The sequence below is a fragment of the Bos taurus genome, chromosome 25 (genome assembly GCF_002263795.3).
Source record: "Bos taurus isolate L1 Dominette 01449 registration number 42190680 breed Hereford chromosome 25, ARS-UCD2.0, whole genome shotgun sequence".
NCBI lineage: Eukaryota > Metazoa > Chordata > Mammalia > Artiodactyla > Bovidae > Bos > Bos taurus.
Window position 1 is genome coordinate 30,684,896 of NC_037352.1, and position 19,674 is coordinate 30,704,569.

General features: G+C 41.2%; 1 protein-coding gene across 8 annotated transcripts in view; it reads right to left on the reverse strand.

Annotated features, from left to right (window-relative positions):
- Positions 1–19,674, reverse strand: part of AUTS2 (activator of transcription and developmental regulator AUTS2) — a 1,215,681-nt gene that overhangs the window by 902,647 nt on the left and 293,360 nt on the right. For all 8 annotated transcript variants that reach the window (XM_059881699.1, XM_024985248.2, XM_059881698.1 and 5 more), the window contains exon 2: positions 17,223–17,435. In XM_059881699.1, coding sequence (XP_059737682.1) covers positions 17,223–17,435 — 213 coding nt within the window. The remainder of the gene's footprint in view (positions 1–17,222; positions 17,436–19,674) is intronic.

Consider the following 19,674-nt stretch of genomic DNA (forward strand, 5'->3'; position numbering starts at 1 on the left):
ACTAGTGCAAAGCAGAAACTCTGAGGTGTAGTTCTTTGTACTTGTGATATATTTAAGTGCAGGTTCATGTAAACTAAATAAATAATACCAAAGTACAGGTAATTCATTATTTTTAAAATCTTACACTTTTAAGGAAAAGAAAACTTTAAGTATTCTAACACAACTTCACACATACAACAAGCTCCCAGTGTTAGAAGTATACATCATTTTTATTACTTTTCAATCATAAAAATTGAGGGTCAAAGGGAATCAGTAAGTCAGGGAAGGACAGACAATGTGTCAACAGCAAGACAGAACCTGTAACCCAAGACTCCTGATTCCCAGGTATCTTCTCTGATAAAGTATTCATAAAGCCTGAACAGTATAATAGCAGACATATGACATCCTATTCTTCACTGAATATATTCACAACAAAACTGCCCTCTTTCCTTCTAATTAGCTGTAGTGCTTAAAATATATCTGTGAGTTGAAAGTCATGGCCATAAGACAATGTGAAGACAGCTTCTTCTTCTTCCAGCTGTCTACATGTAACATCTAGCAGGAAAATCTCATTGCCCTGAATGAAGATCCCTATAATTATTCAAAGAAAAACTTAAAGAGCATTTCTAGTATCAATAGCCACAATCTGTCCTCAATTACCTACATATCAACACAACGTTTCAGTGTCTAAACCAAAAAGTGTAGAAGGGACCTATCTAACATTTGTTGTCATTGTTTAAGCCGCTCAGTCACGTCTGACTCTTTAGCTACCCCACAGACTATAGCCCACCGGGGTTCTCTGTCCATGGGATTTCCCAGGCAACAATATAGGAGTGGGTTGCTAGTTCCTTCTCCAGGGGATTTTCCTGACCCAGGGATCAAACCTGTGTCTCCTATAATTCAGCTGGGTTCTGACCACCGAGCCACCAGATATGTCCCCTGTCTAATATAGAAGCATTCTAGTACACTTTTTTGGTTGTCTCCCACTCTTTGAATCACAGTCCAATCAATTTTACACCTTGGCTCTTATGTGGATGTCAAGGAAAGAAGATGAACGAGGTTGACGTGCTCAAGAACAGCTGAAGGACCTCACCTCAGGAGATGTAGAGAAAAACTATTCCTTATCTCATTCTTTTCATCAACAGTTGTATTTCTACCTCCAAGAATAGCCTTTTAAAAGTAAAGTGGAAATGGGTAGGAAAACAAAGCTTTTTAAAATGACTGCCTCATACTGCTAAAGCAGTTCACCTGTAACAAAAAAAAATATGTTAAAAACTATGCTGATTTGGAATATAGCAACTTTGGTAGAAATAATAAAGACCAGGTTGCCTTAAAAAAAAAAATTCTATCAAAGCTTTACAAAAAAGAAATGTGGCAGCTGAAGTGAAAAAGTCCAAAACTGAAATCATAGGATCCCAGTTCAATGTGCTGTTTTCAACTAATATTGGGATTATCCTTGCTTTGTGCCTTGACTCATTAAGACAAAAAATAAAATAATTACACCAGGGGAACTACAATACGGTGCTTACTTCAGATAAACCTTTTAGCATATTTGTGGTCACTTTCTCAGGAACTTTATTTTACAATAAGCCAATATAAACCACATTTTTAAATCCTCACCAAGTTTATACACCTGATTGGTAAACAGAAGTGTCCTTGTATCTCTAAAAGTTTTACATTTCAATATTAACGTAGAAGAATAAAAACATTCAGATCATGTGTCGTGTTTCTTGGTTTGAACCCCTAAAGAATTCACTCACACAGAAGCACAGGTGCCTCTTCTAGAGATGAAAAGCCTCCAAAGAACTCTCAGTACAGCCATTCCTTGACTTGGCAACCACCAACTTGAAAAACACTTCCATTAACAAAAGTCTTCAGTTACCCCCAACTGCCACCCCAATATAAGTGTCCTAGCAAAGACCACCATGAAAAAGAAAGTCTGTCTTTTTAATGCTTTGGGGCTATTCCCCCTAAAATGTGTTCCCATGGTCCTCTAAAATTTTTCATTTTACCTTTCCTGTACAACATGAAGTTCTACCTAATTGAAAATTTTCCTGATTCAAAATGTGTCCTTTCAAAATGTAAGTTATTTTAACAAGTGGAATCATCCATTTCTGATTTAGTAGGACTGTGCATCTCACATATAACTCAGATTAGACTCACTAAGATGAAGTGAACTCAGATTTGTCAGGGGAAAGTAGAGTAGAAAACATTTTAGGAAGTAGATAAGGCTGATGTGATAGAGGTACCTACAGGGGTCAGGAAGCACACTAAGAGGAAGATGATGGGAATTCCTAAAAGGCACAAAATGGGTACATTTCTATACTTCTACAAGGAGTTTTAGTTTAGCCTGTAAGTAAAGTTAAATCAGTGAAGACTCTTCAAGCAAGTAACATGATTTAATTTGCATGTTGTCAAGATTACTTGAGGAGGAATTTGGAAGATGGATTGAAGAATGATGAGATTAGAGGCTGAGAAGCCAGGAAGGAAGCTACTGACAGAGAAGGAAGACCTGAACCAATGCCCTGGAGAGCAGCGTGCAAAGTGGTAAATGAAGAGGGACGGATGAGAAACACATAGTGCATAAGTCTAGAGGGTGTGCGAATACGGGGAGTGAGGGGAAGAAAAAGAGGATGACTTCAGGTCTCCAGCATAAGCAGATTTATGGCTTGGACGTTTAGCAGATGCTGTGCATGTTAACTACGTGAGGAAAGTGAAGAGGAAGAGTGAATTTAGGACTATTGTAGAGTTCAACGTGAAACATGATGAATTTGAAACATTTACGAAGGATTCAGGTGGGGGGAAAAATGATTAGTACCTGAGTTTATGAAACTAGAGGCTGGAAAAAAGGTCTGGGTTGGACATTTAAATGGAATTTGCAGTTAAAAAGACTGAATCCATCAGAATATAACTTCCTCCAATGCAGACTTCTGTCTCTGTGATATGCACCTAAGGTGGCTCAGCTGGTAAAGAATCCGCCTGCAATGCAGGAGACCTGGGTTCGATCCCTGAGTTGGGAAGACCCCCTAGAGAAGGGAAAGGCTACCCACTCCAGTATTCTTGCCTGGAGAATTCCATGGACTGTATAGTCTACGGAGTCACAAAGAGTTGGACATGACTGAGCAACTTTCACTTTTACTTCCCTTTCATATGCACCTAAAATTACATCTGCCTATAGGGGTATATGGTCAATAAATATTTAACCAGTGGACACCAAGGGAAAGAAGGGAAAGTGAGTAGTTTGAGAGGCAGAGTGAACTTTATGGAATAGTTTTTTGTTTTTTGTTTTGTTTTTTTTTTTTTGAGAAATTCCTCAAGAAACCACCATTTCTAACACTTTCCAAGAAAGCTAGTATTTTTTAAAAAGCGATTTAAAAATTATCTTCTAGAAGAAAAACAAACAACCTGCTAGTAAATTGGGAACTGCTTCTTCATCTGCTCCTGGGATCACTAATTGTACCAGTGACCATTAGTATTCTCAGTATAAATCGGAGGCCTAAATACCTACACAGATACTCCTTTTAAATATTTTAGAGTATTTGAAGTTCTACTTGCATAGAAAATTACTGTCTACCTCCAGTAAACAGAAACAACAAAAAGTGAGATATTTTCTGCTTTGTGCAGATTAGCAGAAAAAGCTCCGTCTTTAGACAAAAATATGATGTTTGCATACCAAGAGATTCAGGGCAAGAAGTCACAATCAGGTTAGTAACCACAGCAAAACCATTTCTAGAAAACATGCCTATTTGTGTGGTTATGTCAAAACCATGGCAGTTTCTGGAAACACAGTCCAAATTCATCAAGATTTTAATGAAATTATTGGGTCAAGTAATTCCCAGTAACTTGCACCGGAAGTCAAAGTGTGAGAATGCCAAAGGTTTTATTTGTAAAAGTAAGAACCCAAGAGAACAGATAACACAGCACTGTTTCTAACAGCTACTAATGCCTTCAGCAGGATAGAGCATTATTCTCAAGAGTTTCTTAAAAGGCTGAGGGAGATGGCGTGGTGGGTAAGAAACAACTGTAAAGAACTTCAGTAGGTAAGTCTGGAGTTATTCATTCTCTAGGAGATGCTCAACCATGTCTCCCTCTGAACTGCACTTAATGCACCAGTCTCAGCCTCACTTACACTGAGCACTCTCCACAAGGTCAGGATCGCTCTACCAAGCTGTGAACACATCAAGGGCAGAGGTATTATGGTTATACATCCTTTCTGCTATATCAGAGTCTGTTATGTAACGTTTGCATACAAAGCATGCTCAGTCAATGTTTGCTGAAAGAGCAACTATGGGGAGAATGAATTAATTAGGCCTAATAAAATAGAAATAACATCAAACTATTTTCTAAAGTCAAAATATTTTAGACAGAGAGCATGTGGGGCAACAATTTTACAGTGCAAAGGAATGCTATTCAAGCCTTGATACTAAAAATAATTTGTACTTTTATGGTTAAAGAGGAGAACCTCACACAAAATATTTGCATGTAAAAGAGGACTCAGTTAATTCCACCTTACTCCTATTCACCATCCCCTCCATCTCCTGCATGTCTAGCCTCTTTCAGATTATCTCTGAAAATTGGAAGGCAGCAGGTTCCCTGGGCCAGCTTTTCCTGGCTGCAGTAGCAATTTCACTACACTGATGGCCAGGACACTGGGATGACGAACTGCTGCTACATTCCACGGGAGAGCAGCAGACACCATCCACCAGAAGGGCAGTGATTTCTTGGATTAAATTTTGGTAGTGATTTCTTGGATTAAATTTTGGTCTGGTGTGTATCTGCTGATCATCAGTATCTCATTTTGCATTCATATCCCCAGAGAGGGAAAACAAAGGTCATACTGCGTTGCTTTTTTTTTTTTTTTTTCCTGCTGTAAGCAATTAACATTGGAATGCAACAAGAGCACATATTAGCAATGCCATCAATTGGAAAAATAATTATTATTCTAACCTCTAATCATTCAAGTTTTAATTTATGACGCACCTTCTTCCATGTGCTAGGCAATGTGCTGCAAACACAATGGTGGAGAAAAAGGCTATGGTATTTTGCTTTAGGAGAGCTTGGAGTCCAGCAGAAGGAGCAGAAAGAAAACTACAGAATATAAAAATCTATCATTATAAACCATGCTAAGTGTTAGGAAACTAAAAAGGTGGGTGCAAAGGAGAATGGACTAAGGGCAGAGCCTGGAGTGAACATTATGTCAGAAAAGGCCTCTCCGAGAAGCTGACATTTCAGCTCAGGCTGAAAGGACTAGAAGGAGCCTGTCATGTGAAGAGCAGTAGGAAGGGCACTTCAGGCTGGAAGAACAGCTTGTGTAAGGTACCTGAGGTGGGAGAGAACTGGACATGTTGGTGGAAATGAGGGAAGGACAGAGGGGCAGGACCCAGGGGGCAAGACATGAAGCTGAAGACAGTGAGCTGGTGAGCCAGGCACGAGAGCCCACAGGAGTCTGAATTTTAATCTGAAGACACTGAGAGGCCACAGAGTGGATTCACATCCGGGAATAACATGATAAATGTAGACTTTTTAAAGTTCGCATTCGTTGTGGTATACAGAACAGATTCCAAGGGCTCAACACTAGAAATGGGAAGCAAGGAAAGCACCTTAGGTTTTCTAGGCAGGGATATCCTTGAAGCATGTTTCAAGGCTTCTACTTGCCTACGGGCCAAACAAGCCTGGGCCCCTTGTCATGACTCAGACTAATGTCCTCAGGTAGCCTGACTTTAGGTGGGGAGAAGGACATGTATTCAGCCAACTCTAAAACAAGGTACAAAATGGAAAAGATCAAAAGTGAATTAGAGTGAGCGTAAATCCTAGTTTTCCAGGAAGTCCTGATTTATGCTTATTATTACAGGGTAATTATTAATATTGATCCCTTTCACTCTCAGAAATGTCCTACATTACAGGTGATAAATTTTGGGGTCACCCTAGTTATAAACAAAGAAAAGATCATAAAAGCTTCAAGTAAGAAGCAGATTTGCAGTCATCACTGAAGACAAATAGGACTACTGAAGAAGGCCATTCCAAAGGAAGGGGACAGCATAAGCTGTCCTTAACAGAGGGGAGGAAACACAGGGTTCATGCAAACAACAGCAACTGTAGCAAGTCTAGAGTTTATGGAGGGCTGGGAAAGAGACAAGACAGGAAACGTATCTTAGATCAAACGAAGGACCCAGAAGGTCTACACTAAGGGGGCTTTGATTTTATTTCACTGGCTATGCAGGGTCACTGAAGCTTTTAAACAAGAGACTACAACAACCATGAGCAAAACAATGCTGAACTGTGCTAAGAACCCAGGCAGAGGATGAGGGATGTGGTCACTACAGTTGTGTCTGACTCTTGGCGACCCCATGAACTGGAGCCTGCCAGGCTCCTCTGTCCATGGGGTTTTCCAGGCAAGAACACTGGAGTGGGTTGCCATTTCCTCTTCCAGGGGATCTTCCTGACACAGGGATGGAATCTGGGTCTCTCATGTCTCTTGCATTGTCAGGCAGGTTCTTTACCACTAGCGCCACCTGGGAAGCCCCAGGAAAGGTAATCAGCATAAACGCTGAGGGGAAAGGACCATCATGATCAAGGGAGCAAGAATCCAAGTGGCAAAGGCATTCTGTAACTCTGAGAGCAAATCTAAGTGGTGTCCCATACAATCCTGACTGGGTTGAAAAACAAGCAAGAAACTTTGGAGGGAAGGAGACAGTGAGATGAAAGTCAAAAAGCTGAAAGTCTAGCCTGAAGGCAGACTCCAAGATAGAAAAGGAGGGAGCAAGACGGGCTGTCAGGTTTAAGAAAAGGCAGAGAAGAGCGGGGTCAGGATCATTACGGTAAAGTCTTTTTAAACTCCATATCCTTCTCTCTCGATATTCTGGTGTCAGTCTGTCTCCTCACTCCATCTAGAGAACCAATGGTAGATGGCTTAGATTCCCTACATGATCCCAGTCTATCCCCCTTCACACACACCTACACAACTGAAGCCCCAGCTGCCTCACCATAATCCTCCCCACTGCCACGTTCATTTGAGAAATACAGATTTTAGAGTTTTAATCCGAGGAGGCAGGAGGCAGGTGATGATAAATTATGCACATGGGCTGCTTGGGTTTCAGAAAGCACCATTCAATTCAGCCTTCTAGCAACGTGAGCTGGGCCCATGACCCAGCTTTATGTGTCACCCAAGAGGCAGGGGCTTTTCTCATCACCCTCATTATGTCTTAGGGAAATTTGATGACAGCACTTTCTTTTACATCAGAAAGTCCTTATTAATAGTCTTATTCATACAGTGTGATAATTTCATTAGCAACTGTTCAGGGGATCATTTTGCACTCATCTCTGGGGAAACAGCATTTGTAGTCTCATAGCAATGCATTAAAAATAAATGCTACCTACTGTTGACACACCTCAGGCAATTGTTAAATCCTAAGTATAGGTTTTGCTACTGAAACAAAATTTCTTCCGAGGGCTTTTGTTCTGTTTGGTTTTAGAAGGAAAATATTTTCTTTTGAATTTGTGGACCCCAAACCAAAAGTTCAAGTATAACATTTTATTACGTCGAGTCTTTCTTACTAATGAAGAAAATACTTAATGCTCTTTAGGCACAACTGATAGAGAGGCAGTATTTTCAGATTTCATTCCCATCTGCTCCTTCAATACCACCAACAAATACCACTGATTTTTATAATATGGAAGATTTTAAAACTAGTAAACCTTAAGAGCAAAATACCACTGTCGTGCTGAAAAAAGAAAGCAGTAAGTGGAACCTAAAAGGAACTTCCCTGGCGGTCCAGTAGTTAAGACTCCTTGTTTCCACTGAAAGGGGCACAGGTTTGATCCCTGGTCAGGGAACTAAGATCCTCCATGCTGTGAGGTACGGCCACAAAAAAAGAGAAGAAAAAGAGAAGGAGGAGGAAATTTAAAAAAGAGTAGTGAATAAACTCCAGTTACCAGATGTATAAAAAGCTGTGTTCTTTCAGGGAGCTGGTGGATTTAAGGCAAGAATACAACATAACTCTGCTACTGAGACTACATTCTAGTAAGCTATCAAAAAGAAGGCATTTGAAAAACATTAACTTTTTGTCATGTAATGTCTATAGTATTTGGAATTAATATTTCTTTTTTCCAATAAAATTTTGAAAAGGAACTCAATTAGTAAATATGCAGAACAAGAATATGGTCCTAGTATGGATAAAATTATTTAGAACAGGATATGGTTTTAAAAACTTTAAGATCTGTTACAGGTTTTCCAAATAGCACAGTAATTTCTCTTTTATACAAATTTAAAAAAAGAACACGATTCAGTTTACTATACTGGGGTTGCTTGAGGAACTTGGTGCCATACTCTGATCCCCATCCCAAAGACTGGCGCCACCAGTCAGAGGTGATGACTAGAAATCTGCAGAAGCCCCAGGATTGTACTGGCAAAGGTGGTCCAAAGACCATCCTGTGAGCAACTGTATTCTGTATGTTCCCGTCCACAAAATGCAGCTACTTGCTTCTCAATCTAATTCTAGCCAATTTCAGCCTCACAGACCCATCACTGTCAATTAGGGCCATCCAGCCTTGCACCACGTGATTTCAAGATGTGTGACACGGGTGCGTCCTGAGCACTCACACGTGCACAATGGTCACAGAATGACAGGTGGCAACAGTGTCATGGTAGGCAGTGGCTCGGGAGAGGTGGAAACTTCTGCAGAGTTGAGATCACTGAATGTGGGTCAAGTGTTCCCACAGGTCCCATGGAAGAGCTCGTTGGGCTCCTGAAAGACACCAGGTGGGCCTGGACAGTACTTCCCTGAGTTTGTGAGTCACTGTGGCTCCACTCCCGTGTGTGTGTGTGTCTTCGTAATGACCAGCATGAGGACACACACTCCTAGGTGTGAAAACACCTTGAACTCCTGCAAGAATTCTGTCATATCTGCATGGTATAAAATCATCATCAAGAAGGAAAATGCTCCAGAGTTAATTTAGAATACCCAAATAGGTTCTTTTAAACATCATTAGGGTACAGCAGTAACTCAAGTGCATTTATTGGGTTCATGTGGCAAGCCAGGTCTAATGGGACTGAGGGTTAAATACAGCAAGGGGTGTGTCATCAAGGTCCCCTTAGCCCCTCAGGGATTCTCAGCCCTACTCAAATAAAGCATATAATTCAGATGGTTTTGTCTCACAGCATTCACTGAAATGTTCGGGGAAAGCTAAAAAGAATGCAGTAATGTTGTATCTATCTTCACATTTAATTAAAAAGAGAGCTAACAGCACTTCCAAGAGGGAGGTCATTCCTTGTTCAGCACAAGATTTCTCTGTGCAAAGCTATTTTGAGAATGGGCAATAAAACAATTCTTCACATAAACACTTACAAAAGCTACCATTTCAGAAATGCTACTGATGCTTTAGCTAATAACTCCAAAGATGAGGTACAAATGACAATCCCACAGCTGGAGGCAGCCATAAGAAAATCAACAATATCACCTACTGTCAAAGTCCAATCAATCCTCCATCTTCCTCTTCTCTCATTGTGCCTGGAGGCCTCAATTGCCTTCAACAGAATTGTATGATAGGAAATGGTTTATAGGAAGAAAAGTTGTATGCAATACCTGGAATAAAAGACCTCAAAGATCAAGAAATGAGATCATCATTTTCTTCTGCACAGTAACTATATGAACAGCAGAGAAAGAAAGAAGGAAGATATCCTACAAAAAACCAACAGTGATTACTACAAGATGTTAGCGGATTTAAAGTAAGAACCTTACACGGTTATACACATTTAAAGTGAACCATACGAAGGTGAGCCCTGGGCAGATGGCTTGGTTTCCAGCCCAGTGAGTGCATATTTGGCTCTCTGGGCAGGATGAGACATTCAGCTCTGCCTGTGTGTACATACTGAATCTTCAAATGCACCTTCAGCTTTTCCTTCTTGGAAAAACAATTACAAACTAGGCCTTAAAATATCCAACAGTTCTAACATTTACCACATTGCATTGCCTGGGCCTGCCTTAAAGCCCACCCACAATTTCATTTTCAATTAGCAGCTCCTCGAAAGGCAGTAATGAAAGCAGTTGCTAAAGAGCATTCAGATGTCACTGAAAGACTGCAAACCCAAACTGTAAATAGCACATTGTGAGTCGCCTGTCACCACCATCAACTCCCACGGGAATCTCGCAACACGTGGCTATCACCACCATCTGCTCAGCTCCCCACCGAAACCACTGCAAACCACGCAGCCACCCACCCACTCCCGCCTCCCACTCAATACCTGTCATGTACAGACTTGTGTGGAGATGGGACGGCTTTAAGTGTGGAGGCTTATTTCACCTTTTGAAGCTAGGATCTGGCCACATGCAGACAACATTGTATCTTCAGAAGAGGGAAAAGTATACATTAACACAGAAAGGCAGTTTTACTATAAAGAAAGAAATGGAGGCTGTCTACCCTCATCAACTATCAGAAGGGTAGTGCCTAAGTCCTATAAAGAGAAAAACGTGCTGTGTCACCCTTCGATCACCAGTTTTGTAAGGATTTCCAACAGGTCCAATGGAGCACCATTTCTGTCAACACCCATGTTACTCTTCTAACAATATATAGAGTATTTACGGCCCTTAACAAAGTTCCACGCACACATACGTATAACAAATTCTTACTTTGGGATTAAAGAAGCCCACTGTTTTATGAAACAATTTCCATAGGTTTCAGGATCACTCAAGCTAAGTTACTTCCCATTCTTTCAACTGCAGTTCCTTTTCCAATTCAACCTATTTTCTTTCTATGGGTTTTATTTTATGAGGTTGGTAGTCAATGTGCTATGTCCTTTTTAGTTGATTTTTACTAAATTTTAATTAAGAGTTATATATGTCACTTAGGATAAAATTTATTACTGGCCACTTCACTTCAAACATCTGTCTCACTGAAGTCAAGTGATATTTATGCTCCCTCTTAGCAACATGCTAAGAGGACTTCCCTGATGGCTCAGACGGTAAAGAATCTGCCTGCAATGAAGAAGACCCAGGTTCGATCCCTAAGTTGGGAATAGTCCCTGAAGAAGTGAATGGCTACCCACTCCAGTATTCTTGCTTGGAGAATTTCATGGACAGAGGAGCCTGGTGAGCTACAGTCCGTGGGGTTGCAAAGAGTCAGACACGACTAAGTGACTAACACTTTACCAACATGCAGAGCTGATGAGACTATATCCCAGACAACAATAGGAGTCAAAAGACACAAAATAAAAATCCGAGAACTCACAGAATAAACTCACTGCTTCTAAATGCCCAAGAGAAAAAAAGAAAAAAAAAAAAAAAAACCTTCATAAAGTTTGTTGTTATAATAGTCCGACGTTCCTAAATACCAAACAAATACCTCCAATATAAAATACAACTAATTCTGAAAAGACAGCCTGAGTTGGAGACTCCCCAAAAACCAGATGTTAAAAACTGGCATCTTATCCTTATTTCAAGTCAATCAAGATTCCAAAAGCAATTACCAGCCAGTCTCCTCCCCACTCTTACTCTCAGTCTTTTCTTATATGTTTTTATTCTCATTTCTGTAGTTTGGACAAAGGGAAAACAGTTATGTGCAACTTAAATGCATTCAAGGTAAAAATGAATTTTCTTTAATATCTACTTTTGTAACCTTCGCATGACTATACTTTTTAAAAAGCAAATGAAATCCCACTTAACACGCTAAACTTGAAACTCCGAAGCATGAAGTAAAAATGATTTAACTGCAGCTCACATTTCTTGATACCAGCTCAATATACCTTCAGTCATTTAACTATTATAACAAATGTATTTATGAAAGCACACCTAGCAAAGGTCGTGTCTTTTCATTACTAAAGTATAATACCTAATTACATTAGTGTTTCAAATGCTCTGATTTCCAGAACCCTGTGGGCCCTAGAGTCAAGCTGGATAAATACCTGTGTGATTTCAGCTTGGATTTCCACCCAGAACTAATCAGCAGGTCTTCAGCAATGTGACTTGAACTGGATCTGTTTAATCAAAGCTTTCCATTATAAATCCTCCTTTGCAAGTGAATTTCTGCTAGTAACAAATGTCATGTCACCAAGGAGTCTTCCGACAATCTGAGTTCACTGAGATAAAGGATCCACCTGTAGCAGTAAATGCTCTCAAAGGTGAACAGTGTGGGCAAGACCTATTGCTTCATCACGTGGGTACAAGCTCAGCTGGTGGCCTGAGTCTCCTGGGCCCTGGACCAACACAACCACTTACTCCAGACAAGGCGAACATGCAATGCCAATACACAAGGCAGACACAGCCACCACGTGAAGCTCCAATTCTAAAGACCTGGCACTGAGGTCAGTCCCTTCTCTTCCTAGAAATCAGTATACATCTACAGTGGTATCTGCAATGTCAGCTATTAAACCTCTACCAAGTTTGACTCCACCATAACAGATTTTCAAAGAAAGGAGAAAATTTTTGTTCCTTACAAGCCAAACCTACCCAGATCAACCTGTATAAAGATATATAAACCATGTAAGACATTCCCACACAAGTCATTCTCACCAGCAATGTTAGAGCCTAACTGCCGGGACTCCTGAAATATTCCCAAATCTCTTTCTTTTTTCTCCCAAAGTGTTCACCTACTGCTAGAAGCAATCTCAGTAGGTTGCTTCTCTCTGGGAAATTCTGTCCTTAGATGAATCACTTTTGGGAACTTAAAATTCAATTAGGAGGGAGACTCTGGGATTTATTTTGGTGATCCATCCTGGTATCTGTTTGTTAGGAAAGTTCATATAATCTAAAAATTCCTCCTAGTTGATTTAGGCCTATTTCCCCTGCTTCAGTTCATACTAGAGAGAGAGAGGACAGACTAATGGACTAAATGGAGATTTAGAAATATTCACTCAGAGCCAAATCTGAGAGTTCTCTGAACCCTTATCAACTTTTCCCTATCGCTTCTCTATTTTTAAAACCCCCTGGCTCTCAGTGTTTTCAACGACAAAGTATTAAAATTTTAAAGCATCCCCTGTGGTCTGGAAGTCAGACATACTGAAAGAAAACTAAACTCAGAGCCCTTAGAGGAGTTAAGTTTTCCCAAAGATTAATTAGCTTCTGCAGAACTTAGGGCTTGGGTGGAAAGTCTGGCAGCCCGTGCTTTCCTTGTGTTCTTTGGTAGTCTCCCAATTAACAGAGTAAAGATTCTTATGCAGAGGACCTAACAACCTCTGTTTTGATTTTCCCACTCCTAAGTCAAATTGGGGGAGGGGGGACCTACCATACCCTTATTAGTAAGAGCCAAAACTTTGCAATATAATGTCTGAGTACTCACATTGTAAGCAAATAATTCTGCATAGGATAAACATAAGCACAGGGAGATGAGAAAGACATGCACTGTTGTGTGTAATGGTTAACTTGTCCCTTCCTTCACTTTTTAAAACCCTTTTGTAAAGTTTTCAAATTTGCCATATAAAAAAGTGGAACCCTTTTATAAGACAGCTGCTAGTTCAGTATCTTCTAAGTCAGTATGTATTTATATTTAAAAACATAACCCAACAGGTAAGTTCCACGGGGGTAGCTAAGTGCTAGTTAAAAACACTTTCTTTTAACAGTTTGGAAAAGTTTCATGAGAAGTGAGGTTTTATAATCAGGCAAGAGAAGGAAAAGGGGTTTAATTTCAGAACTACACACCTCTCTTAAAAAAACTATGTACTTGCATTCTCACAGTAAAAAGATTAGTTGCCTTCAATGAAGTTTCAGGAAAAAAAAAAAAACACACACACACACCTTCTATTTTCTCTGCACTGAGGAGTAACATCTTCCCACAGTTACGGAAAGCTGCACATTAAGTCCCTTGCTTGCTGCTGCTGCTAAGTCGCTTCAGTCGTGTCCGACTCTGTGTGACCCCATAGACGGCAAGCCACCAGGCTCCCCGTCCCTGGGATTCTCCAGGCAAGAACACTGGAGTGGTTGCCATTTCCTTCTCCAGTGCATGAAAGTGAAAAGTGAAAGCAAAGTCGCTCAGTCGTGTCTGACTCTACGCGACCCCATGGACTGCAGCCTACCAGGTTCCTCCGTCCATGGTATTTTCTAGGCAAGAGTACTGGAGTGGGGTGCCACTGCCTTCTCCGAAGTCCCTTGCTTAGGGAGTACCAATTCCTAGTTTCAAATCTAATCCACTGTCACCAAGTCAAAACTAAAGAATAAATTCTCACCTCCTGCTGCTCTCTTTTATCTGTGGCTCTTGCAATTTTATCACTCTCTCAATGAGAGGCACTGAATAACAATCCATTAATTTAGAAATTCTCCTCAAGGCCCACTTCCGTCTCAAGGTCCCCTCGTAGCTAAAACAGTTAAGATTCAGCTACTTTATCTGAAAAGAGGCAAAGACGGGGGTGGTGGAAGTAACTGTGATGTGTACAGACATCTGGCATGGTAGGAAAGCAGTCTCAGACATCCTTACCACAAGTTGTGGAACATCTACTGTAACCATTAAACACATCTGTGCGTCACCTTTTACCAAGGATCACACAACGGACAGCACTTACCTGGGGTGACATACCAGGAATGCATCTCATTCTCTCCCCTTAATGTTTTCACAGATCCAACCAGTTACAGACTTCAAAATTAAATTACTTTCAAGCCTACAATGATATTCCATTACAGATTTCAGCAACACTATATATTCAGTATCTCTGTGTTATTCAAAAACTTAGAAGAATCATGGGACCGAGAAAACTTCTAGTCTAAAACTCTCATTTTACAGATGGGCAGCAACAGACAGTGCTTTGCTCACGGCTTCATAATAGCACATCTGATGCTAGGAATATTATAAATAAAAGCATTACAGTTTTACCTCAATTATCAACTTTGGTCTCCCTTCCTACTTAAAAAAAAAATTTAAATTGGATAGTATACTTTGGCATCAACACTGAAGATAAGAAAACACCACTTGTTTTTAAAATTCTTTCACAGGCCCCAAATACAATTCATTCTTTTCTTCTCTGTGATTCATAAAAAGTGAGTCAGACTAATTGCTTTCCAAATATTTTCCCTGAAACAAGGATAGCTTTGATTTCAAACACCATTAGTACCAAAAGATTGATCATTAAGACCAAAAAGCTACTCGAATTTGAGACAGATGAGTCCTAGCCTTCTTGTAAGATCACAGACTCTTTCAACTAGAGGACAAAGTAGAAAGAAGAATTTTGAGAAAGGAGAACAGAAAAGTCAGATCAAGCTTGGGAGTAAGAGAGTCAAGGATAAGGAACCACAGCTCTGGGGAGGCTCAGAATTAAACTGATCTCTTGCCTGAAAGGCCTCCCACCCTGTGGGAGGGAGGCCCTCCCAGAGAGGCAGCGGTCACAGGGCAATCTCTGGACATTGGAAAACCCACTTTTTCCACATAGCTCACAGGGAGAGGCTTGGTCTGCGAGTCACAAATACCAGAGGCACATTATCTTTTACATAACCTAGACCTCACCCCACTTTCTGACCAAAAAAAATATATATATATGTATATATATATTAATCTTCATCCAAATTTTCTATGCTGTGTTTGGGAGTTTATTCTATTTTCTTCTTGAGCTTTCACAGGCCATTTCTATAACCACAATCCCTCTCTCTGACCAAACCAACCCATGAACTTTCTAAAAATACTTGTAGATTCCCTGCACCCCATGACCTGGAGTCCTTATATCAACTACAGGAAGCACAATATACAATAAAAACAGAGCAGGGCAGAGAAATCTAGGTCTAAACCCTGGCTCTGTCCCTCACAGCTAAGTGGCCTCAGACAAGTCACTTTATTTCTTTAAGCCCCAGTTTTCCCATCTGTAAAGTAACCATAATATCATATCATCTCCTCACCAGGGTTGTTGTGAAAATTATAGATCATACTACAGAAACTCCTTTACCGAGTGATAACTGTGCTATGTATTAGACAAATGTTAGTAATTACTTTTATAACTCCAATCTGGCAATTTATCTGACGACAAAGAAAAACTGCCAAATGTGTGAGAATCAGGGACACTTTCCTGAGATCCTCCTGAGTCCATGCTGAAATCCATCGCTCCATGTATTTTCTCAGAAGTTTACTCATCAAGTTCAACTCTGACACCAAACTGCTCACTAAATCTTTTAAAGATTTTCATTTTTCCAAACTTCTGACTAAAATTCATCACCAGAAAAATGTTCTTGATTCTTTATAAGAATGATTTTCAAACTGGCTTGACCATTATCAAATAGGAAATTTCTAGGACTACAAACTTCTGTGTCAAAGTGCATAGTGATTCTGATTCCTCGGGTTCTAGGGTGAAGCCAGGAAGATGTTTAATAAGGCTCATGATATGATTCTAATCATCTGTGAAGTTTTAGAACCCCTGATTTGTATGATCCTAGATCTTCTCACTCTGCAGAGAAACATCTGCAAACTAGAAATTACCTGTTCAGCTTCTAATTAGCAGCACCTGCTCTGTGAACCACATTCCCTTCCTCTGCTTCCTTCAAGAGACAGTCAGTCTCACCCGTTGGTCCCTCCAAAAACAAACAAAACACACCCAGGACACAGGTAACTTGGCAGGTGCTAAAGCCTCTGGATTTGTGCTGAAAAAGCTGCTATAAACAGCTTCGCTTCTCATTATTAATCTATCTCATGTGGGGATTTCCACAGGCAGAAGGGTTCCCCAAATGCCAAGAGCTGAATTTTCTTGTGGACCATTGAAACCTAATTATTAAACAGCCCAGGAAGCTCTACCACCAGGCTTTCATACAAGCGGCAGATCACAAAGGCAATTCTGAATTATGGGCTGTGGAGGAAACCTAAAAAACCTCATTTCTTCACCACTGCTCTCCCACATGCCACAGTATTTGAGCTTCGCTAGAAAATACAAATCTCAGGCAGGGTCCCCTGCCTGAATACAGACAACCGTGTTTAGCACATCAGGACCTTGATACACACAGTGCACAGGATCAGATCTGCCCGTTTCCTTTCCTCTACCCCAGACGATCTCTCCCTGCAAGCCAGTCTACCTGGACATCACCAAGACCTCCGTCGGTCTGCCTTCAATGCCAATAGCACGAGCATCAGTCTCCGCTACACAGAGCACATGTGACTGAAAGGGTACCGCGCTAAGTTTCAAAGTGCTTGGTTTTGGAATACTCTTTTAGAAGCAAACACACAGCTCTGCAGGGCAGCCCTCCAGCACCCACCAGGGATCTCCTCTCCACCTGTTAGGAAGAACCACAGACAAGTAGGCACCTGAGGAAGAGCAGCCACAGGACGGAACAAGCCCTAAGCGTTCTCACCTGTCTGAGCCCCTTCGGCATCTTCTTTCTCTTCCCGAGGTGCTGGCAGAGGTTGCGGTCATTTTCTCGGTCTGAGCTGTAGTGGTGCGGGTGGCTGAGTCGGCTCTTCTTGGAGTGAAAGGACAGGCCGTTGGTAAGTGCTTCTCGTTTCTTCTTGGTCAGAGGGGTCTGGCGTTTCTCCACGCGTTCCTGAGGCTTAAGTGCTACATCTTTCTGTAGGAAAAAAGAGAGAGAAGGAAAGGGAAGTGGTGGTTACATAGGTAGCTAGCGTCACACCCAAAATAGAGGCTAAATGGGGTTACTAGAAGGGAGCCCGGTAAAGGCAAGAAAGTGAGGTATGAGACTACCTGAAACTAAACCAAAATTTTCTGAATCCGTAATACCACAGATGTATCCTTTCTAATCTTGTTGGGGGGAATGCGGATGGGGAACTCAACAAAGCACAAAGTATCTGTCCAATAGAAGTGGTTTCACTGCTGCCTGGGACAGCAGCTTTCCATTTGATTCTGCTCTGGGTCCAGCACACACTATTCCTCTAGCAGGCTTAATACACTTGCTTCTCAAAATGGTACACCAACTATGTTTCAGAAAAGGAGTACTAAGTGCATGCACTGAACATACCAGGAGGGCCAGGTGGAGGTGAGCCAGAGTGAAAGAAACTCAATTCACAAGATTAAAATATTTCCTTAGTGCATTATATTTTTACCCCAAGTTCCTCTTACCCCGAGTTCCTTAATTCCCATCTCCTTTGCAAAATATGTAACAACCATATCACCAAGATCAACAGTAACTCGTCATTTCTTCCTGGCTGTGGCCGGGGGAGGGGAGAGGGTGGGAAAAGGGTAATGGATTTTCTAGACTAGGGGACAGCACCTATAGGAACTACAGACAAGTGTTCCAAGTCACAGGACACAGGTGAGCTCTGTGCCTGCAGGCAGGTCAGGGCATCCTGAGATGCTGAAGACCTGGGTTCTGACGCTGACATTATTCACTACAAAACTCAGAGTAAGTCCCTGCAACTCTGAGCCCATTTTCCTCATGGGCTGATTGACACCTGTCAAAGTCCTTCAGAACCCTGAGAAATATACACATTAAGCAATAAAATAAATGATTTGGTATTCAATCATTTGTTCATAAGTGAACATGTTCCTGGGGTTTCCCAGGTGGCTCAGCGGTAAAGAATTTGCCTGCCAATACAGGAGACACAGAAGACTTGGGTTCTATCCTTGGGTCAGGAAGATCCCCTGGAGGAGGAAATGGCAACCCACTCCAGTATTCTTGCCTAGGAAATTCCATGGACAGAGGACCTGGTGGGCCACAGTCCACGGGGTTGCAAAGAGTCAGACACAACTGAGTGACTAAGCACGCACAGACGGATGTGTTCCTCCTTACACTGAAAATGTTCCTTCCTGGAGCCTCATCTGCACACAATTTCTCGGTTTCTATGATCCTGAACATACATTTAAAAATACAGTAAGACCAAAACAAAAATTCCCCTTCATCCCTTTCTCATTCTCAAAATACCACTCTCTCTTTTCTTCACAGCCAGCATTCTTGGGGGCAGTTATCTCTTCTACATCTTTCCAATATCTCCACACTCCCGAACTAACACACACAGTGCTCCTTGATGTCTTCCCCAGTTTAACCATGGCCAAATTTGGGGACCTTGGACTTTTAATATCTGCTTTGCCTAAACCTCAAAAGCCCACTCTTCCATATTCCTCCCTTTTCTAGTTGAAGGACACCCCACCTCCCAATGTTGCCAGTTAAAGGAGAACATTTGGTGATGCAAAGCAATGTTCTCAGGGTTCCACTCATTCAACAAATATTTTTTGTTCACCCTTTATATGCCAAGTACAAACTCGGCACTATCCTACAGGCGCTGAGAAAACAACTGTGTGGGGCAAAAAGACCCCAACTTCATGGAATTTAGAAATTAGGGAACAAATAATCAAATCACTAATAAAATCACACAAACAGGTAATTGCAAACTAAGCTGTTTTAAAAGAAAGACCACAGGTGCTACAATAGGGGGAAGTGGTCTGTCTGGAGGAGGGGTGCCATGGCTCAGGAGATGACTGGCACTTGACCTAGATTTGAAAGTCTGGGCACAGAGAACAGCTTGTGCAAAGGCCCTGAGGCAGCTGGTAGCATGATTCTCTGAAAGAATGAGGTCAGGTACTAAGCATCAGTAACCCCAGTGCTTCACTTACAGAACCTGGCAAATAACAGATGGTCAAATTAATGCTTGCTAAATAAGCAAGACCACTAGCTAATGTATCCAAATCTATAAAATACAACAGTGATTTAAATACTATCTTTATAAGCTGCCTCTGACACAGAGTGAGTGAAGCAAGGCAGGAATGCTGACAGGAACAGAAAACCAAGGAACCTGGATAAGCAGGCACTGGTGGCACACAAAAAGGATCACAGAAAACAGCAGGAAGTCCCA